The sequence below is a fragment of the Neoarius graeffei genome, chromosome 14, assembly GCF_027579695.1.
Source record: "Neoarius graeffei isolate fNeoGra1 chromosome 14, fNeoGra1.pri, whole genome shotgun sequence".
NCBI lineage: Eukaryota > Metazoa > Chordata > Actinopteri > Siluriformes > Ariidae > Neoarius > Neoarius graeffei.
Window position 1 is genome coordinate 48401504 of NC_083582.1, and position 22560 is coordinate 48424063.

At 41.1% G+C, this 22560-nt stretch overlaps 1 protein-coding gene across 1 annotated transcript in view; it reads left to right on the top strand.

Moving 5' to 3' along the window:
* The window catches only part of cacna1g (calcium channel, voltage-dependent, T type, alpha 1G subunit), a 257996-nt gene that overhangs the window by 61264 nt on the left and 174172 nt on the right, over window positions 1-22560 (top strand). Inside the window, exons 5-8 of the mRNA XM_060939888.1 lie at window positions 2056-2341; window positions 10914-11006; window positions 15549-16374; window positions 16571-16950. Of these exons, the coding sequence (XP_060795871.1) occupies window positions 2056-2341; window positions 10914-11006; window positions 15549-16374; window positions 16571-16950 (1585 nt within the window). The remainder of the gene's footprint in view (window positions 1-2055; window positions 2342-10913; window positions 11007-15548; window positions 16375-16570; window positions 16951-22560) is intronic.

The following is a 22560-nucleotide window of genomic DNA, read 5'->3' on the forward strand; positions in this document are numbered from 1 at the left end:
TCCACTCATTCTCCATTTTCTCCATACTGAGTATGCCGACATTACTGCTCAGCTCAGGCAATTGCTAAAAGCCAGGACGGGACGTCACTGGTTTTAGCAACAACTGCAGGGAGGTCACTGCCCGTGAACTTCTCGCAAAACGTGTCCAAATTTTTGCAGTTTGAACATTCTTGGGCCATGAATGCAACGTAAATCCACCTTTTGTCATGTTGCTGCACCCGCCAGCAACACATCTACGTGAGATGTCGATAAATTAGCTCAAAATGGAGGATCAAAATTGCAGTCAGCTCTGTTTTATAGTATAGCGGAAATGGCGATGAGACCGATAGCCTTCCTGCAGTGACGTCACAGATGTCAAGGTCATTCACTCAGACGGCTACCTATATGAATCATTTTAATTGTAAAAATTACTATATTAGATTTATTGTTAATGCTTAAAACTATTCCTGTGCCATTCTTGAGGTCTCAAGGCATTTATAAACAAAAAGTGAGGCCATGGTTCTGCGTATCTCCTTTAACTTAATCCCAAATTGCACTGTAAAAAATGTCCGTAGAATTAACAGTGAATTTATGTAAAATCATGACATAAAAAAACTGTAAATACAAAAACAATGAAGCAGTGTGTAATTTACATCAATATACTGTAAAACTCCTAACCAAATACCACTGTTAATTTAACAGTAAGAATGTTGAATTGATCATATTTTTTTGTAGAATTTACAAATTGTTGTAGTTTAAACAAAGACAAACTGTAATACTAAAACAGAATGTGATAGTTAAAATTACATCATTGCCCTGTTAAAAAAATTTAAAAAACAGCCACTGTCGTGGCTCAGTCGACTAAGGCGCCATACCATGAATCTGGGGACCCGGGTTCTATTCCCACCTAAGGTCATTTCCCGATCTCTCTTCTGCTCATTTCCTGTCTTTACACTGTCCTATTCAATAAAGGTGAAAAAAGCCCCCCAAAAAATAACTGTCTAGTAGATCATTGCTTGTGACCATTTTGAATCATTGTTTATTGTACAATGAATATCCGTAAAATTAACAGTTATGTATTGATTATCGTACATTGAATACCTGTAAAATTTACATTTAGTTATCATTAATTGTACATGGAATCCCAGTGAAATGTACAAGTTATTCTGTAATGTTGTTTACATTTCACTGTATTTTTAACAGGATTATTCTGGCAACCACAGCTGCCAGTGTTTTTCCGTAAAAACAACGGATTTTTTTTTTACAGTGTGTCTTGCAGTGTGATTTCCTAACAGCAAATACTGTATGTCCTAAAGTGTGAAATCCCTGTTAAGAAATAAATATTTTAGGTATCCATGGGCCCCAGACAGGTAATTGAAGCTATTTGTGCTGCTAATTTGCTGTGCCACTTTCACTCAGAGGGGAATATATTTTAATTACGCTCTGTCAGAGCAAAGGTCCATTAGAGCTAGTTGTTACTGAGCCCTCATCCTGTGGAGCTAGTTAGGTCTTGGCCAAAATAAGAGATACTGAGATCCAGATTTGATCAGCCACTGGTAATGATGTACACAATTGCTGCTACATGATCAAGTAAACAAAAGGCTGCAATGTTCATTCCTAAAACAGCAATTTTGATAAGCCAATCCTCTCACACTTCTGTAGGTCACAGCATTTCCAAGACACATCTTAACGGTTATGTACATACACGCTTGATAATTGTAGCTGCATGTGCACACTTAAGATAGACAGAGTCTCATACTGTGGCAAGCTGGGTGAGATTTTTTTTTTTTTTGAAACATTCCCTACTCATGGTCAGAGAAATGTATTTTCTCTCAGTGTCTCCTCTAGTTGCATCATCTTGCCGTATAGATGACGTACCGGTATGAGTTTCAGCATCAAAATGTTCTGTACAACTTACTGCAGCACTGAAGAACAAGTTTCAGCCTTATAGTCTAAGATGGATTGTTATTAAAATTCTCAGAATTACCTAATGATTCAGGTCTATTATGAATATGATGTTAAAGTTGAATTGAACTGCCATGTTTAAAATTGATATGCCATTTCTATGTATATCAGTCCCCCAAACGTAGACCTGTCCAATTACTACAGCGTTGACGACGAGAGCCCGTTCATCTGCTCTCAGATGGGGGATAATGGCATGCGCCACTGCAACTCCATACCTAGGCTGTATGAAGAGGGTTTGCAATGTCAGCTGAACATGGGAGCCTACAACAGCACGGATAACACCACATGTGTTGATTGGAACCAGTACTATACCAACTGCTCTGCTGGGGCGCACAACCCTTTTAAGGATGCCATCAACTTTGATAACATAGGCTATGCCTGGATTGCCATTTTTCAGGTGAGATTTTACCATGAAATTTTATTTGAGGTCAACGTCATTGCCAAATACTGTAAAACGATGGAATGAGGGTGAACTCACTCTCTCTCATTAATGAAACAAGAAGGTCCTACTGTATACTAACACTACGTTCACACTGCAAGGCTTAATGCTCAATTCCGATTTTTTTGTGAAATCCGATTTTTTTGTGAGGTCGTTCACATTAACAAATATATGCGACTTGTATGTGATCCTCAGTATGAACGAAAAGCGACCTAAAAGTGTTCCACATGCGCATTGCAGGATACGACGACGTCACACGCAGTGAGCATGGGCAGTGTTTACGGAAGTAACCTAAAGTTTCCTGTGTATGACAGTAGCCAGCATGGAGTACCTGGCGATGATGCAGTTGTTGCGACAGAGCCAGAGCATGCACAATAGCCTGATGTTAAGGAGGAGGTTGAGAAGGAAGAGGGCAAGGGTTTTGGCTCAGGCGTTCTGCGGGGTAGTGACTGCAACCTCCGTTCAAAGGAACATCAAAGCCATGTTGTTGTAACTTTTTTTGAGAGACCCGCCGCCTACTTCAGCGCAGAATAGTGACGTTTGTGGCTTGTTGATCACGTGTAAGTCGGATGAATGCGACCTGGCGGTTCAGACTGAAGTCGCATATGAAAAGATCGGATAGGAATCGGAATTAGGACCACATATCCAAACGGCCTGGGTCGGATTTGAAAAAATCGGATCTGTGTCGTTCATATTGTCAATAAAAGATCGGATACAGGTCACATATGGGTGAAAAAATCGGATTTGAGTCACTTCAGCCTGCAGTGTGAACGTAGTGTAAAACATGTCTTGTCCCATACATGTCAACCTTTAGTTACCCATGTCCTTACAAAATCTGTACTTTTCCCTTACATACACCCATGAGCCCTTATACATGAGAAAAATTTCCAATATATAATCCAAAGCACCGATTGTTTTATTCCACATTATACACTCCTATTGTAATAGGCATATTTATCACACTGCATCAAGTTAAAGGGATCAAATAAGCATGTACTGAACAAAAAGAAATTTTAGATCCCAGACAAAACAACTGAATTAAAAAGGAGTATATGTACAGTCAAGTAAACAATTATCTACTAAAGAGAATGACTGAACTATAAACCTAATTATTTAATAGACATTGTATCAGTAATACCAGAATTATTGATGTAAATTTTGCAAATAAAATGTATTAATATTAAATAGTTCATAAAAATTAAACAAAGTTCTATTTGACAAGCGTTGACATCACCTACGATATTACATTCCACCAAAGAAAATTACTTGAAATTTAACAGCAGTACTAAGTAGGTATGTTAATTAAAATAGTAGGTTACATGTAATAAATTATATATAACTGTGTTAAACAGTAAATGAAGGTTAGTAAAAGTTCCATTTGAGAAAAAAAGTGTTGACACCACAAGCAGTGTTAGATCCAACTAAAGATGACGGAACCACATCAAGTATATTATGTAAACAAGGATAAGTGAAAATATTAATAAATTATGACGTTAAATTGAAAATTTATAACAAGAATTTGAATCTTATTCCTTTTCGGAGTGTTCTTTGTTGTACAAAGATGTTGCAGATTTGGCACTAGCTATAAAATCACTGCTTGGGTAGCAGTTGTAGCTCCTCATCACAGTTCATTTTAATTTGCAGATATGCAGTTAATGTGTCTGCAGCCATATTTTTTCTGGACTCCGTATGAATTTTCCTAACCAATGAAAAAGCCGTCTCACTATCTGCATTGCTATGTGGGAGGCACAGCAAAGCAGTAAAAAGTTGTTTCAGCACTGGAAACCTGGCAACACCCAGAGCAGTTTTTACATCGAAGACCTTTCCCCAGTATACATCTATTATTTTCCTGGTCAATAAAAGAAAATCAGAGCACGGCAAACATGTAGATGGTGTTAAATTGCTTCCATTCCCTACTACACATTTTAGAGACAGGTTACCGACGGTCGTTACCACCATTACTCTTCATTCAATACTTTTCCAGTTTACTGACGACTGATGGTAGTAACGAGTGTTGGTCATCTGTGTCTACATATAATGTCTATCAGCAATTCAAATGTTTAGGGAAGCGAAACCAGAAATCGCCGGGTAACTACAGTTGTCTCTCGATTATGTTCATTATGTCTTATATTAGATATGGTTAGTTTTTTCTTTTTTTTATCAGACATCTAGTTTTAGGTTTGTTTACCTGACATTTTTCGACGTACGTAACTGTCGTCTTCCTCAGAGTGCCACCGGATGTTGTTGGTGATGCATCTTATCAGCTGATGTTTCCGAAGGCGTGACCTTCCTGTCTGGTTTGACAGGTCGGTCACGTCTTCTGCTGTTCGTTCGTCCCCTGCAAGATGGCACTCCAGGTATGGGAGAGCATGTACGGTTGATGGTCCTCGGGCTTCGCTTTCGGATCTCCATGGCCTCCCTGATCCAGCGCTGATGTTTGTTATCTTCTGTGCGGATGACTCTGGCATTCCCCCAGTCCATAATGTGATTTTCTCTTTTGCAGTGGTCTGTTATGGCTGACTTATAATGTTCCTGTTGTGCCTTTTCTTGTATTGTTCGGGTTTGTCTTGTAGCTGTCTCCTTTTCGCACTCTTTCTTATGTTCATTTTTCCTTGTGGTGAAGCTCCTCCCTGTCTCCCCGATGTAGGTTTTATTGCATAATTGACATGGAATCTCATATATGGTGTTGCATTTATTTTCCGGATGTATTCTGTCTTTGGGATGAACCAGGATCTGACGGAGTGTTGTGTGTGGTTTGACAGGTGTGTTGATGTTATGTTTCCTCATTACTCTTTGGATGCGTTCCGTTATTCCTCTGATGTATGGCAATGTTACTACTCCCCTGTGTTCTTGTTTGTTGCTTTGTTTTTTCTCTTTCTTCTGTGTTTTGATGTTCTTGACCTGTTCTGCCCCTTTATATATTGCCCACTGTGGATATTGACACGCCTTCAGTGCGTGTTGTACCGTATGTGTTGTTCCTCCTGTCCTTTGTCCTGTGGATCTGTGATTATTGTTGCGCGTTCATGTAATGTTCTGACTACTGATAATTTGTGCATTATGGGGTGTTCAGAAGTCCAGTTTAAATATTGGTCGGTGTGTGTGGGTTTTCTGTGTACTTTTATTTTGATGTCCCCGTTCTCTGTGTGTTGTATTTTTAGGTCCAAAAATGCTATTGACTGCTCCGTTTCCTCTTCGTGTGTGAATTTTATGTTGCCGGTATTGTCTATGGTGTCGAGATGGTCGGTGAGTTGTTGAGTGTATCCCGTCTTCACTTTTTCCAGTATATCATCCACGTAATGTTTCCAGAGTGTTGGTCTGTATTCTGCCGGTATTGTAGTGAGAGCTTTCTGCTCCAAGTCTTCCATGAAAAAGCCGCACATGATGGCCGATAGTGGGTCTCCCATGGCAAAACCTTCCTTTTGTCTGTATATTGTATTCCTAAACTGAAAGTGTGTGGATGTGGCGATGAATTGAAGGAGTTGAGTGATGTCTTGTACTGTGAGGTTTGTGCGTTTCCTGAGCGTCCTGCCTGTTTTTAATCTGACTTGCGCTACCTGTATGGTGGCTTCCGTGGGTGTTCTGGTGAAAAGAGATATGACGTCGTGTGATATGAAAACTTCGTCTTGCTGCATTTTGATGTTGTTTAGTTCTTCTGCCAGTTGTTTTGAGTTTTTGCAGTGTTGGTCTGTGAGTCCTAGTAATGGTTTGATTATTTCAGCGAGTGCTTTTGATAGGTTGTACGTCACTGAGCCAATGCTGTCTACTATAGGGCGTAATGGTGTTCCTGGTTTGTGTATTTTTGTAGTGCCGTAAATCCTGGGGATGACGTTGGCTGTGGGCACTAGGTGATTGTATAGCTGTTTATCTATTTTATTTTCATTAAGTAGCGGTTTGAGTAGTGCTTTGAGTTTCTTTTTCTTGTCTTCGGTTGGGTCTTTTCTTATTATCTCATAGGCGTTGTCACTGAGTAATTCCAGCATCTTTTGTTCATATTCATCGGTGTCCATGATAACTGTTGTTCTGCCTTTGTCTGCTGGGAGGATTGTGATGTCTTTATTTTTTGCTAATGTTCTCATGGCTTTGGCTTCCTGTTTGGTGATGTTGCTAGGTGGTGGTTTGGCCATTTTCAATATGCCAGCTATTGCATTTCTTAGTGCTGCTTTTTGTCCCTGATCCTGTATTTTTTCACATCCTAATTCAGTTGCCAGAATGAATTCATCGTGTGGTATATTGTGCGGTGTGACAGCGTAGTTGAGTCCTTTTTCTAGTATGCTGCGTTCTGCTTGTGAGAGTTTGTACCTTGATATGTTGTGGATCCATTTGTCGTTGATGTGTGCATGCTCCGGTTCTGCCTTCTTTTTCCGTGCGATGAGTCCGTCCAGTTTTCGGATTTGTCGGGTTTTTGTCTTGGTGAACTCCTGCTCGTGTATGTCTGCCAAGTGTCAGTGTATCAGAGCACATGTCCTTGTTCTGGGAAAACCGGCGTTTGAAAGTTTCCGTCTCCCTGTGTAATTCGCTGTTGATATTTTTGAGTTTTTCAGTTGTGCACCGTATTCGTTCTTTTACCAGAGTCATCCGCACTTTCCTGATCATCTTCTCCGCGTTTCTGGTTGGAATCGGGTTCTTGATATTCAGGCTAGCCGGTATGACTTCTTCATCCCGGCAGTGCAGATTGAACCTCAGGTGGTTCCTGTAGCGTGCCCGTTTTTGCATCAATCTTTCTAGGTGGCAAAACTCCTTGATGCTTTTATCTCCGTAACTTATTCTTAATCTCTCGATTACGTTCATTATGTCTTATATTAGATATGGTTAGTTTTTTTCTTTTTTTTTATCAGGCATCTAGTTTTAGGTTTGTTTACCTGACATGTTTCGACGTACGTAACTGTCGTCTTCCTCACACACGAAGAGGAAACGGAGCAGTCAATAGCATTTTTGGACCTAAAAATACAACACACAGAGAACGGGGACATCAAAATAAAAGTACACAGAAAACCCACACACACCGACCAATATTTAAACTGGACTTCTGAACACCCCATAATGCACAAATTATCAGTAGTCAGAACATTACATGAACGCGCAACAATAATCACAGATCCACAGGACAAAGGACAGGAGGAACAACACATACAACACGCACTGAAGGCATGTCAATATCCACAGTGGGCAATATATAAAGGGGCAGAACAGGTCAAGAACATCAAAACACAGAAGAAAGAGAAAAAAACAAAGCAACAAACAAGAACACAGGGGAGTAGTAACATTGCCATACATCAGAGGAATAACGGAATGCATCCAAAGAGTAATGAGGAAACATAACATCAACACACCTGTCAAACCACACACAACACTCCGTCAGATCCTGGTTCATCCCAAAGACAGAATACATCCGGAAAATAAATGCAACACCATATTTGAGATTCCATGTCAATCATGCAATAAAACCTACATCGGGGAGACAGGGAGGAGCTTCACCACAAGGAAAAATGAACATAAGAAAGAGTGCGAAAAGGAGACAGCTACAAGACAAACCCGAACAATAAAAGAAAAGGCACAACAGGAACATTACAAGTCAGCCATAACAGACCACTGCAAAAGAGAAAATCACATTATGGACTGGGGGAATGCCAGAGTCATCCGCACAGAAGATAACAAACATCAGCGCTGGATCAGGGAGGCCATGGAGATCCGAAAGCGAAGCCCGAGGACCATCAACCGGGATGAGGGAGCATACATGCTCTCCCATACCTGGAGTGCCATCTTGCAGGGGACGAACGAACAGCAGAAGACGTGACCGACCTGTCAAACCAGACAGGAAGGTCACGCCTTCGGAAACATCAGCTGATAAGATGCATCACCAACAACATCCGGTGACACTCTGAGGAAGACGACAGTTTCGTATGTCGAAACATGTCAGGTAAACAAACCTAAAACTAGATGTCTGATAAAAAAAGAAAAAACTAACCAAAACTACAGTTGTCATTGCATAAATGGCGACTCCCTGTATCGCCTCCCTAAATTATCATGATAACGGAGGAAGCTTTCCTACATGCAGACAGTAAAAACTTAAAAAAAAAAACCCACAAATGCTTACCTGTGCAGTCTTCAAATTGGGATTTTTTTTTTTTTTTACGCTAGCTGCGAAGAATGGTCTGCCAAAGTTGGGGGGATGTTGTGTTCCACGAGAAATTGGCAGAACATAACTTCTCCAGCCATCACAGAAGTTTGGGCAGTCCGAGCCGATGGATTTAAATCAAGTTTCAAGTTTATTTGTATAGCGCTTTTAACAATAAACATTGTCGCAAAGCAGCTTTACAGAATTTGAACGACTTAAAACATGAGCTAATTTTATCCCTAATCTATCCCCAATGAGCAAGCCTGTGGCGACGGTGGCAAGGAAAAACTCCCTCAGACGACATGAGGAAGAAACCTCGAGAGGAACCAGACTCAAAAGGGAACCCATCCTCATTTGGGCAACAACAGACAGCATGACTATAATATTAACAGTTTTAACAGGTATAACCCTCAACTGTCCTCATGAAGGAGCGGTGTGATAAAACTCCGACCAGACACAGGGCACAAGGATGGATCAAGCAGGTCCGAGGGGCAGAAGAGGCCAGCATCTCAATCCCAGGATCAACATGTAACTCAGATGGACAGATGGGGGGGGGAAGAGAGAGAAAGAAAACACAGGTTGTTAGGTATGCCCTAAAAATGACAAGTATTAAATCTGTGTGGTAGGCTCGCAGAGACGAGAGTCTTTACATCAGGCATAACACACAACAGTGGCATGTTAATATGGTAAAAAATATATCATGACCTGCTCTGGCTGGATGCTTGATTGGGTGATGGGAGCACACTCCTCAGCAATGATGAGATGCAGATGGGACCCTTAGGCCTGGCCAAGACAATTCAGTTACATTTCACCGGGTCTGGGACATGCGACAGAATGTCTGACGGCCGATTCCCTGCAGGCTACGATAGCCAGTCGAGGTCTCCACCCTCTCCACCAAAAGATTTCCTGTTGACTCCATGTAACTCAGAGGGACAGATTTGGGGTGGGGGGAGGGAAAGAAAACACAGGTGGTTAGGTATGCCCAATGTCACCTGAATAAGTAGGAGCAGTATACATATTACACCAAGTACAAGCAGGGACTCCGGCAACTAACTATGACAGCATAACTAAAAGGAGAGAGCCAGAAGGTAACACAGGCATGAGGGAGCCCCGGGACATAAAGCAGCCAGCCACTACACCGTCAACAAACTCGAGTGAGCAAGCGAGTGGGGACTGACAGCATCCATACATCCCAGTTTACCAAAACACTCTATGTCTGAGGACCCTCCAGATCTACTCCTTTACCTCATAAACACCATTAACAAAAGGCTTGACTAAACAGATATGTTTTCAGCCTAGACTTAAATGCTGAGACTTCAAGCATTTAAATGACCGAGAAAACCACGTGCAACTATAAAACCACATAAATCGAAAATAGTTCTGTTTCATTGTGCATGCGTGTTTGAAAAAATAAATGGTAGATGCTAAGAAAATTTTCTCGGAGTAACGGAAAAAATCTCTGATACAAAACGTAATTTTCCCGTATGAAAATCAGTGCACGCTGTATTAGCCAAAAAATTGCATTTTCCCGTACAAAATACGGCGAAAACGTATAACTTGACATGTACCGTATGTTGTCCTTTAGTTCACTGACAGCAAAATGCTGTTGATGTTTTATTCTGACATTTCATTCTGACTTCAGACCGAACTTGAATTCAGCCATAACAGAATGCCACTTGGGGTTTTGGAATAGCTCTTTCAGTTACTAGAAGGAATACAATGACAGTTTTCAGCTGTCCCCATTAACACTGGATAATGTTTTATGACAAATCAATGCTAAAGTCTTAATTCTTCAGTGCATTATGGTATTAAACTCCTGGTTATGTGCCACAAAAGTCTCAGTGGGAATGATTGACACAATTTGGAGAAAAAAAAATCTATTAAATGTTCAGGATACTGCCACATCCTGAGGACTGAGAGGGTTTGAAGGCTTAATCATCCCTGTATAAGTTGGCAATACTGTAGTCTGGAAGTCTAATGGCTCTAAAATGAATTAGTTGTCTGACAACACCTTGTACTCTGCTCTAAAGATTACAGGAGATTTGTTTCTCTTCTCCGTCTGATTATTTGAGGAATAACAGATGGGATTAAAGAATCAGAGCACATCTCTGCACTAGGATTTTCCCTTGAGTCTGTTGGTCTTCCAGGTCATGCTTGAGGATCTCATCACTGCCTAATGATGCATTTTGAATTCAGAAACAACAGCTGCACTGTGCCATTTGTATGCTGTGCTAAGGCTGACCAGAGTATCTAATAAACATTTTTGTAATATCATAGTGATGGTTATTAATAGCATGCATTACTACGGCACAAAATATTTATTTCTCTTTTTTTTTCTTACCAGACAATACATACAGTATGTAATGTAATGTAATGAAATGCAAAAGCTGAATTATTTTTCATGTCTTGCTTTAGGTCATCACTCTGGAGGGTTGGGTGGATATCATGTATTTTGTAATGGATGCACACTCCTTCTACAATTTCATCTACTTCATTTTCCTGATTATAGTAAGTGGCTTTCAATCCATCGCTTTTTTGCACAAGATCTAGTGATATGGCTTTCTTATACACAATGTACTGCATAATTAGCAATATACTCTATGTATACTTGGGTGTTAGGGATGTGACTGAGGTCAAATATATTATCCAGATTAAAGTATATAAATAATATGAATTAAATTAAATGTAATTTAATTAATCAATTAATTTCAGAATTAATTAAATTAATGTTATTTAGAATATAACGATATTAATTTGGGTGTCCAAAACTGATTACTTAGTTGATAAAAAAGCTGATTATTCTCTATTATTATTATTATTATTATTATTATTATTATTATTATTATTATTATTATTATTATTATTAAAAGAAAGCCTTCCTAGAAAATTATACGAGCATGATTTTTTCCTTCATGATTTTTTAACAGAAGCAAAAAGACCCTCAACAGATGTGCAGAAGCTTAGTAATAGATTCTGATTGTGTTCAGTGAAATTTTCTGATCTTTCTGGAATTAATGTAACGAACCGAAAATCTAAAGTCAGATGAAATATTATTATATGGCTATTGTTTTCAACTATAAAAAATAGTTCCGTGGTTCCGTGGTATACAACCCCAAATCAGAAAAAGTTGGGACAGCATGGAAAATCCAAATAAAAAGGAAATCAGTAATTTCTAAATTTACTTTGACTTGTATTTCATTGCAGACAGCAGGTACCCAAGATATTTCATGTTTTGTCTGGTCAACTTCATCTCATTTGTTAATATACATCCACTCCTGCGTTTAAGGCCTGTAGCAAGTTCCAGAAAAGTTGGGACGGGGGCAATTTAGAGGTAGTAATGAGGTAAAGCAATTAAATAATGATGTGATTTGAAACAGGTGATGTCAACAGGTGATTGTAATTTATGATTTGGTACAAAATCACTATCCAGGAAAGGCCTAGTCTTTGAGGAGCAGAGATGAGCTGAGGATCTCCAGTTTATCAACAGATGCATGAGAAAATTATTTAAATGTTTAAAAACAATGTTCTTCAAAAAAAGATGTGAAGGAATTTGGATATTTCACCCTCTATGGTGCATAATATCATTAAACAATTCAAGGAATCTGGAGGAATTTTGGTGCATAAAGGGCAAGGGCGCAAGCCTAAGCTGAACACCTGTGATCTCCCTCAGATGGCACTCCATCAAGAACAGTCATTCATCTATAGCTGATATACAGTAACCACATGGGCTTGGGATTACTTTGGAAAATCTTTGACAAGCACTACAATACAGAGTTACATCCACAAATGCCAGTTAAAACTTTACTGTGCAAAAAAGAAGTCTTATGTTAACTGTGTCCAGAAGCGCTGTCAACTTCTCTGGGCTCACAGGCATCTGGGATGGACCATCACACAGTGGAAGCGTCTATTGTGGTCAGATGGATCAGGATTCCAGTTCTTTTTTAGAAGAAATGGACACCATGTGCTCCAGACCAAAGACGAAAAGGACCATCCAAGTCCAAAAGCCAGGGTCTGTCATGGTATGGGGTTGCGTCAGTGCCCTAGGCAAAAGGTAACTTACACTTCTGTGATGGCAGCATTAATGCAGAGAAGTACATTGAGATTTTGGAGCAACATGTGCTGCCTTCAAGACGACATCTTTTCCAGGGATATTTCAACAAGACAAAGTAAAACCACATTCTGCACACATTACAAAGGCATGACTGCGGAAGGAGAGGGTGCGGGTATTGGACTGGCCTGCCTGCAGTCATGAGCTGTCCCCAGTAGAAAATGTGTGATGAATTTTGAAGCAAAAAATGCGACAACGACAACCCTGTACTGTTGTACAGCTTAAGACCTGTTTGCAGGAAGAATGGGACAAAGTAACACCTGAAACGCTTCATCACTTGGTGTCTTCAGTCCCTAAACGTCTTTTAAGTGTTCTGAGAAGGAATGGCAACATTACAAAGTGGTAAATGCTTTACTATCTCATTTTTAATGTGTTTCAAGAATCAAAATTGAAATAAGTGTTTCTTTTGAAAAAAAATAATGAGAAAAAAATCAAATCATGTGTTGCATTGTTTTGAGTACAGTACAGATCAAATACTAGAAGGGCATGCTGTAGAGTGCATACCTCCACCAAGCCATAAATTTGGATTTCCATCAAAATCTAATCAATTGTTCCTTGGCCCTTGGCCTACCTTTCCTCAAAATTTCATCCAAATCTGTTCACTACTTTCTGAGTTATGTTGGGAACAGACAAACAAATGGAGGCAAAAACATCACCTCTTCCAACAAAGTTGACGAAGGTAATTGTTTACAAATCATTGTTTTCAGTTTTAATTACAATTTCAAAATACCGTCCCAGATTTTTTTGATTTGGGGTTGTAAAATGAACACAGGTTTGTTCACTACAAAGTGGCATTGTGTTACACCATTAATAGATTTATACAGACTAATATTCAGGAATATATTGGGTATAAATTATATTTTCGTATGATTCAGAATTAAAGATTCCAGGAAAATCTTTAGGATAATTTCTTCAGGGTTACATTCTTAAGTGTTGAACATTTGCCAGAAGAAACGTGTTTCATCTGTACAGGGACACGTGCTGGAGTGAGTAAAAGTGTTATTTGTCCAAGAGATAATGTATTAACTGAGTGTATTTAATGTTAAACACTCAGTCTACTCCCTACCCGAAGCCTTTCAGCTACGGTATTCCTTTCTATGAGAGGTAGTCAAGAATAAGTAGCAGCAATCACTTACGCTCTTCCAGTATTATGAGCTTTTGATTGCTCTGTAATGCCTAGTAATGCATAATGTTATGTTCGTAGGACATATTCCTGAGGGAAAAAAATTGAACGAAACTAAACTAAATTATGGTGAAATTGCTTACAGCGCCTTGCAAAAGTATTCATACCCCTTGAACTTTTTTTTTCACATTTTTCCACCTTACAACCACGAACTTAAAAGTTTTTTTATTGAGATTTTATGTGATAGACCAACACAGAGTAGCACATAATTGTGAAGTGAAACGAAAATGATAAATGGTCTTCAAAATTTTAAACAAATAAAAATCTGAAAAATGTGGTGTGCATTAGTATTCAGCCCCCCTGCATCAATACTTTGTAGAGCCACCTTTTGCTGCAATTACAGCTGCAAGTCTTTTGTGGTACTGTATGTCTCTACCAGCTTTGCACATCTAGACACTGACAATTGCCCATTCTTCTTTGCAAAATAGCTCAAGCTCAGCCAGATTGGATGGAGAACATCTGTGAACAGCAATTTTCAAGTCTTGCCACAGATGCTCAATGGGATTTAGGTCTGGACTTTGACTGGGCCATTCTAACACATGAATATTCTTTGATCTAAACCATTCCATTGTAGCTCTGGCTGTATGTTTAGGGTCATTGTCTTGCTGGAAGGTGAATCTCCTTCCCAGTCTCAAGTCTTTTGCAGCCTCCAACAGGTTTTCTTCCAGGATTGCCCTGTATTTAGCTCCATCCATCTTCCCATCAACTCTGACCAGCTTCCCTGTCCCTGCTGAAGAAAAGCATCCCCATAGCATGATGCTGCCACCACCATGTTTCACAGTGGGGATGGTGTGTGCAGGGTGATGAGCAGTGTTAGTTTTCCGCCACACATGGCGCTTTGCATTTAGGCCAAAAAGTTCAACTTTGGTCTCATCTGACCAAAGCACCTTCTTCCACATGTTTGCTGTGTCCCTTACATGGCTTCTGGCAAACTGCAAATGGGACTTCTTAGGTCTGTCTTTCAACAATGGCTTTCTTCTTGCCACTCTTCCAAAAAGACCAGATTTGTGGAGTGTATGACTTATAGTTGTCCTGTGCACAGATTCTCCCACCTGAGCTGTGGATTTCTGCAGCTCCTCCAGAGTGATCATGGGCCTCTTGGCTGCTTCTCTGACCAGTGCTCTCCTTGCTCGCTCTGTCAGTTTAGGTGGACGGCCATGTCTTGGTAGGTTTGCAGTTGTGCCATACTTTTTCCATTTTTGATATGATGGATTGAACAGTGCTTCTTGAGATGTTCAGAGCTTGGGATATTTTTTTATAACCTAACCCTGCTTTAAACTTCTCCAGAACTTTATCCCTGACCTGTCTGGTGAGTTCTTTGGTCTTCATGATGCTGTTTGTTCTTCAGTGTTCTCTAACAAACCACTGAGGCCTTCACAGAACAAGTGTATTTATGCTGAGAGTAAATTACACACAGTAGGACTCTACTAACTAATTAGATGATTTACGAAGGCAATTGATTGCACTGGATTGTATTTAGAGGTATCAGAGTACAGGGGGCTGAATACTAATGCACACCACATTTTATAGATTTTTATTTGTTTAAAATTTTGAAGACCATTTATCATTTTCATTTCACTTCACAATTATGTGCTACTCTGTGTTGGTCTATCACATAAAATCTCAATAAAAAACTTTTAAGTTTGTGGTTGTAAGGTGTAAAAATGTGAAAAAGTTCAAGGGGTATGAATACTTTTTCAAGGCACTGTATAAGTTTGTGTCAGTTGCCTGCTCTCTCTCTCTCTCGCTCTCTCTCTAGGTTGGCTCATTCTTCATGATCAACCTATGCCTAGTTGTCATAGCCACCCAGTTCTCTGAAACTAAGCAACGTGAAAGTCAGCTGATGAAGGAGCAGAGAGTGCGATTCATGTCCAATGCCAGCACTCTAGCCAGCTTCTCAGAACCAGGTAGCTGCTATGATGAACTCCTCAAATACCTGGTTTACATTGTTCGGAAAGCCACCAGGCAGTTAGGCCACTTATCCCGGGAAGCTGCTCGCCGGGCAGGCATCAGGATATGCGCCTCACCTACCCCAGAACCTCCAAATGCCAAGAGACGAAGACACAGGAAGCGGCAGGGCTCCATTCATCACCTCGTGCACCATCACCACCACCACCACCATCATTACCATCTTGGCAACAGGAATATTCGGAGTGATGGTGCCCAGGAGATGGAGGTGTCCTTACGGAACAGCAACAGGAATGGAGCAGGAACGGGACGTCTTACTCTCCCAACCATTGTGCCTCTGCAGGAACCATCCCCTTCTTGCTCTGCAGCTCTAGGCTCCAGCAGTGCTGAATCTATACATAGCACTTACCATACAACATGCCACTTGGAGCCACATCGTGCCCCCACATTAGGCCATCCGTTGTTGCAGGCCTACAAGAGGAACTCCGTGCCGTTTGCTGCACCAGTGCATAAGAACTATCCGACTCTGCAGCCTCGTGTAGCCCTGGAACAGCTCAGGCAGAGTGCATTGGATCCTGGAGGAGCCTGTTGCACTGCCAACATCCTTAGCAACCTCAATATACCTCCAAACCCTGTTAACACATCTCAGTGCCTGATGGACGCACAAGGGTCTGCAGGTAAATGAACAAACCAGGGTTATTTCTATGATGTGTTTCTTTCCATGCTGTTAATATCAGTTACATTATTTAATGATTATGGATGAGCTGATAGATGCTTTATGGAGGTACTTCCCTGAAGTCTTGTGGAATGCTTGTAAAAATTAAACTTGCCTTTATGTGTCTCAAGCCTAATCATTTACCAAATAAATTTCAGGGAATTCCTCACGCAAGCTCTCCAATACCAACTGCAGTGGTACAAATTTGGATGCTATGCTGACATTTGACCCTGAGACATGCCCCTACTGTATCAAATCAATGGGTAATGATTCAGAGGGAACTGAAGCAAACGAAACTGCAGACTCAGACAGCGAAGGAGTGTACGAATTCACACAAGATGCACATTATCGGGATGGCAGAGACCCCAATAGAAAAAAGAAGTTTAAATTGGGGGCTCGCGCTGAAAAAATAGTGCACTTCTGGAGACTGGTGTGTGACACATTCCGCAAGATTGTAGACAGCAAGTATTTTGGACGAGGCATCATGATTGCCATCCTCATCAATACCCTCAGCATGGGAATCGAGTACCATGAACAGGTTAGTGCTTGTCAAACGAATATAAACCTATCATGTTTAACTGTACTACTTATCCTAGGTGATTGACTTGTCTGCTGAAGGTCATCATGGTCATGATGCAGAGAGCTGCATCTGAAAACATATGCATTTATCACGGTCATATATCTTCATGCAATAATGTTAAGGTCAACATGCTGTAATGACTAAAACAGGTGATTACTTTAAGGCTGTATATATGGACAGTTACAGGAAGAAATCATGTGTTTAATGGTTAAATGCATGATGGTGTGATAAGTTGATTGTATAAACACTGTTGCTTTTGGAATCACTTGAATAACTCCATGCTAGAGTTTTTGTCATTGTTTCATGGCGCTATGATTGGACAGTTACAAATACAGATTACAATTTCTGTCCTCTTCTTTTTTTTTTTTTTGGCTCAGCAAAAAGTGTGCCTTTCCTTGCAGCCACTTTCTGTTTCATCTTGTAAGGACAGCGTGTTAAATAATGACACTAATTATACATACAGGGCACTTTTTGATGGAATAAAAACATGTATTCTATTCCCTTCTAGCAGGTTTTATTCATTTGGTTCGATAGCATGCAATATTGTGAGCATATCGCTTATCCTACATGCATTATGTCACTCTACCCAATGGAGAATGAGCGTTGAATATGGTTTACGATATTGCATGGTTGTCAAGACAACATGACGTCACATGTTGGAGATGTAAAACTTCCGCGCTAGTGAGCTACTGTGAAAATTTGTAAACAAACATGGCCACCACGTTTGCTTCATTAAATACAGAAAATTTGAGAGAATTTTCAAAGAGAAAGATGCGTTGAACAACCGAAAGGAACGTGTATGTATAATAATAATAATATTGTCTGGCGCTTTTTGTGGTATATCAGATATCCATTCAGCAGCTTCTTCGACTTGTTCAATATCATGCTAGCTGAATGGAATATATCTGATATACCACTCAACACCAGCCAGTATTATTTAATGATTTTATGGAAGTGTTATTATCAAATTATCTTTCAGAAGTCCTTTTTGGGGTTGGAATGTGTGTGCACGGGAGGTGGAATAGTGTAATTATTATTAGAATACTTCTAGAATTTTAGTCCTGTCCAAATCTGTCATGTCAGTATTTTTTACACAGTGCTATAGTGGTTAGCACTGTCGCCTCACAGCAAGAAGATTCTGGGTTCGAGCCCAGTGGCCGACGAGGGCCCTTCTATGTGGAGTTTGTATGTTCTCCCCGTGTCTACACGGGTTTCCTCCGGGTGCTCCGGTTTCCCCAACAGTTCAAAGACATGTGGTTAGGTTAACGTGGGGGCGGCCTTGGGCTGAAATGCCCTTGAGCGAGGCACCTAACTCCCAACTGCTTCCTGGGTGCTGTAGCATGGCTGCCCACTGCTCTGGGTATGTGTGTGTGTGTGTTCATTGCTCACTTGTGTGTGTGCATGTATGTGTTCACTGCTTCAAATGGGTTAAATGCAGAGGATGAATTTCACTGTGCTTGGGACAAGTAAAGGCTTCTGATTCATTTATTTATTTATTTATTTATTTTCTCAACAGCAAATCCATGTCTGGAAAGATTATTCTGGTATTTTTCCTTGTTTAAAATGACCTGTAGAAATACCGCTAGGCAATATGTCACTTGTCCAAAATGAAATGTTGGTAAAGATTCCGTTGCTTCTTCAGTATAAAGACACTTGCGCACAGTCTTTCCTATTGTCTCCCAACAAAACTAAATGAAGTCAAATATTGACTGACTGACTGACTGACTGAATTTAAAGAACGAAACAATAAAATATCGACAAGGTTTAATAGGACTGTTCAGGTAAGCAACACTTCCAGGGGTTTTAGGTAAATTTGAGTTCCCAGCACAGGCAAATCCAGCCAAAATGCTGGGCATGTGACCTACGAATGATCAAGTACAATTTGCATGACCATGTTCCCTTTAACAAGCACCCATAATAAAGAGTAAATATTATATTAATACGAGATGTATGCATTAGGCATGGAATTTTAGTGTGACAAACATGAATGAACACACTCCCATTTCTGTCTTTTAAACAGAGATTACTTATCCTCTGCAATTTGATCATCATTACAACGGAACTCTTCCAACACCATAATTAACAGACGTATTTTCACTACCGGGCGGCACGGTGGTGTAGTGGTTAGCGCTGTCGCCTCACAGTAAGAAGGTCTGGGTTCAAGCCCCGTGGCTGGCGAGGGCCTTTCTGTGCAGAGTTTGCATGTTCTCCCCGTGTCCGCGTGGGTTTCCTCCGGGTGCTCCGGTTTCCCCCACAGTCCAAAGACATGCAGGTTAGGTTAACTGGTGACTCTAAGGGTGTATTCGCACCTACGTTGTTTGGTCCGGACCAAACGAACCAAATTTCCCTTGGTCCGGACCTTTTGGGTTGGTCTGAATACAAACCACTGAACTCTGGTCCGGACCAAACAAGCGGACCGAGACCGAGCTGCAAGGTCGGACTTGGTCCGGACCAAAGGAACCCTGGTGCGGATCTTTTGGAGGTGTGAAAACAGACCGGACCTAATCTGACAGTTTTGCTTTTTTGTACCTCGGGAGCTTCCGTCGTTTGTTGAGCATTATGGGAAACAGAGTCTTGACACTCCACCGCAAAGTGCAAACACTGTTTCGGTTGTCAAGGGTCGTTCAGTCACCAGTGGTAGGCGAGTACAAAAAATGAGTAGGGGGCAAACGTGGGCCGAGGAAGAAACGCGCACCCTTGTGGATATATGGGCAGATGTCCACATATCTGAGCTTTTGGAGAGAACACACAAAAATGCCGACGTGTTTGCTGTATTCAGTGAGAAAATGAAGGAGAAGGGGTTCACGCGCTCCCCAGAACAATGTCGGCTAAAAGTGAAGAAACTCCGTCAGACCTACATTAAAATCAGGGACATTCTTTCAAAAAGTGGCGGCACTAGCAACGCAAAAAAGAAATTCATCTATTGTGTGAAGAGCCAGAACTGTCACAACATGATGTGCGCTCATCAGCGCTATCCTCCATAGCCGCCTTGCCCTTTGTCGTCGTCGTTGATAAATTACTTGTACAACAGCATAGTAATCGCACAATTGTGAAAACAGTAAAAACTGGAAAAAACATATAGCTTTGATGACATTAAAAAGAATAACAGCACGGAAAGCCTCCATGACTACTTTTGAACTTAACGCTTTGTGCGCGTGTCGTCTCTGACCAATAGCTGAACGACCTCAGGGCGCGTGGCTTTGTTGACAGATTTTGGTCCACTTACTAAAATGTACAGTGTGAAAGCGAACCGCACCAAAATGAAAAAATAAAAAAAAACATTTGGTTCGGACCAAAGGAAGTGAACTATCGAACTATCCTGGTCTGAATACACCCTAAATTGACCGTAGGTGTGAATGTGAGTGTGAATGGTTGTCTGTGTCTATGTGTCGGCCCTGTGATGACCTGGCGACTTGTCCAGGGTGTACCCCGCCTTTCGCCCATAGTCAGCTGGGATAGGCTCCAGCTTGCCTGCGACCCTGTAAAACAGGATAAAGCGGCTAGAGATAATGAGACGAGATGAGATTTTCACTACCTGCTTACTGTATGTGTTTTTAAAATGGTTGATTAATAGCTTGATACAGTGAAGCTGTGAGATTTTTCGCCTAGGTTATCATGCTGTGGAAAGTTCAAACCATACTGTAACACCCTTGTCCATGCCAATATGACGGAGCAGTTTCTGTCAGATGGAAGAAGTTCAAGATGAACAAACAACTAGACAAACTACAAAATAGATCTCATCTCATCTCATTATCTGTAGCCGCTTTATCCTGTTCTACAGGGTCGCAGGCAAGCTGGAGCCTATCCCAGCTGACTACGGGTGAAAGGCGGGGTACACCCTGGACAAGTCGCCAGGTCATCACAGGGCTGACACATAGACACAGACAACCATTCACACTCACACCTACGGTCAATTTAGAGTCACCAGTTAACCTAACCTGCATGTCTTTGGACTGTGGGGGAAACCGGAGCACCCGGAGGAAACCCACGCGGACACGGGGAGAACATGCAAACTCCACACAGAAAGGCCCTCGCCGGCCCCGGGGCTCGAACCCAGGACCTTCTTGCTGTGAGGCGACAGCGCTAACCACTACACCACCGTGCCGCCACAAAATAGATCCAAGTACTAAAAAAAAAAAAAATCCCTGTGTCACAAAACACCATCCACCAATGGATTAAACATGTACATGTTCCACTGTGTCCTGTTTATGTTGTCTGTGTGAGATGAATAGCAGCAGGTAGTGCATCTCTCATCTGCTTAATGGCTTGTGGGATGACACACTGCTGGGAAATGAAAGGTCTTCCTTTCTTATGAAAAAAGTCACAGGAAAAAAAAAGTGTGCGAGTTACGCATTAATCTTTTCATTGTGGAATAACAGAATCGGTGTCTGTAATGTATCGCCTACGTTTAAGTTTAGACAACACAACGCCTCACACTTTCAAAGGTCCTCTCAGGAACATGATTCACACCCCAGCTGACTGTGGCAGCAGTTCAATAATTTTCTCACTCACCAGAGAGATGCAATGCTCTGATTATTCAACTAGCAAAGGTTTCAGACTTCATTACTGGTACTGTAGGTGAAGGTTGATCAATGTTTGTGTGCAGATGGAGAACTGATCTGCACGCTATCAGCAGTTTCTTTCTCCCTGCCCTTTGTATAACTTTTCCTGAGGCTTGTGGAATTCCAGGCTTTTCACGCATCTTATGCTCATGTTGTTTACTGTAGAGGAGTAATTTGGTCCATGCAGGGAGAGGAGCACAAGTGTGAAGGCTGAATTGATGAGAGGGCAGCCGAGCCACATCTGAAACTCATCGTCCTGTGTTTACACAGTGTGCTCGCATGCCTTGCAGTCTTCCACATCATCCGGGGGGCACGCACCGCACCATGGTTCGTTCATGCCCACTTGCTGCTTGAAGTTGCTGCCCAGTGCCTGAATACAAACAGTGAAGAAAATGATCTGCCTTTCACGGAAGTTTGACATTCTGATAAATGTGATGGTGGTTTTTTTCCCTTAGTCTGAAAATTGTTCATTCTTGAACAAGAAAGCATCCATCATTCTCCTGTCTTATTTTAATATGAATCATATTTAACAACTGCTCTTTGTTTAATCCCAGAAGTCACTGCATCAAGCATGTGAACTTTTGAACCTTGCACGATAGCTCGTTGGTTAACTGAACTGGACTGGTGTGCGAGAGCATGTGAATTGTTGTTGAGTGAATGTGCTGGACCTGAAAGAAAGGCAATGTGAACTCATGCACTTCATTGGCTTTGCTACGCTCCTGTGGCGCTAGCGATAGCCTGAGGGAAGGCAGCACACACACACATGGATGGTGTTTCCCTTCTCTGTATCTCCTCTAGTGTTGACTGCTGGAGAATTCTGGCAGAGAAGCTGCCTTTATCTTGTGGTCCATCTGGAAAACGGGAGATGGTCTAAAGAAGGAATGTGTATTTACAAGGTTACTCAGGTTCTTTGACCTAGTCCCAGAGCAAATAAAACTTGACGCCAACCTGCCTAATTGCATCTGTTCTTTTTTACTGTCTGGAGGTTTTATTGCTCACTTTTTTT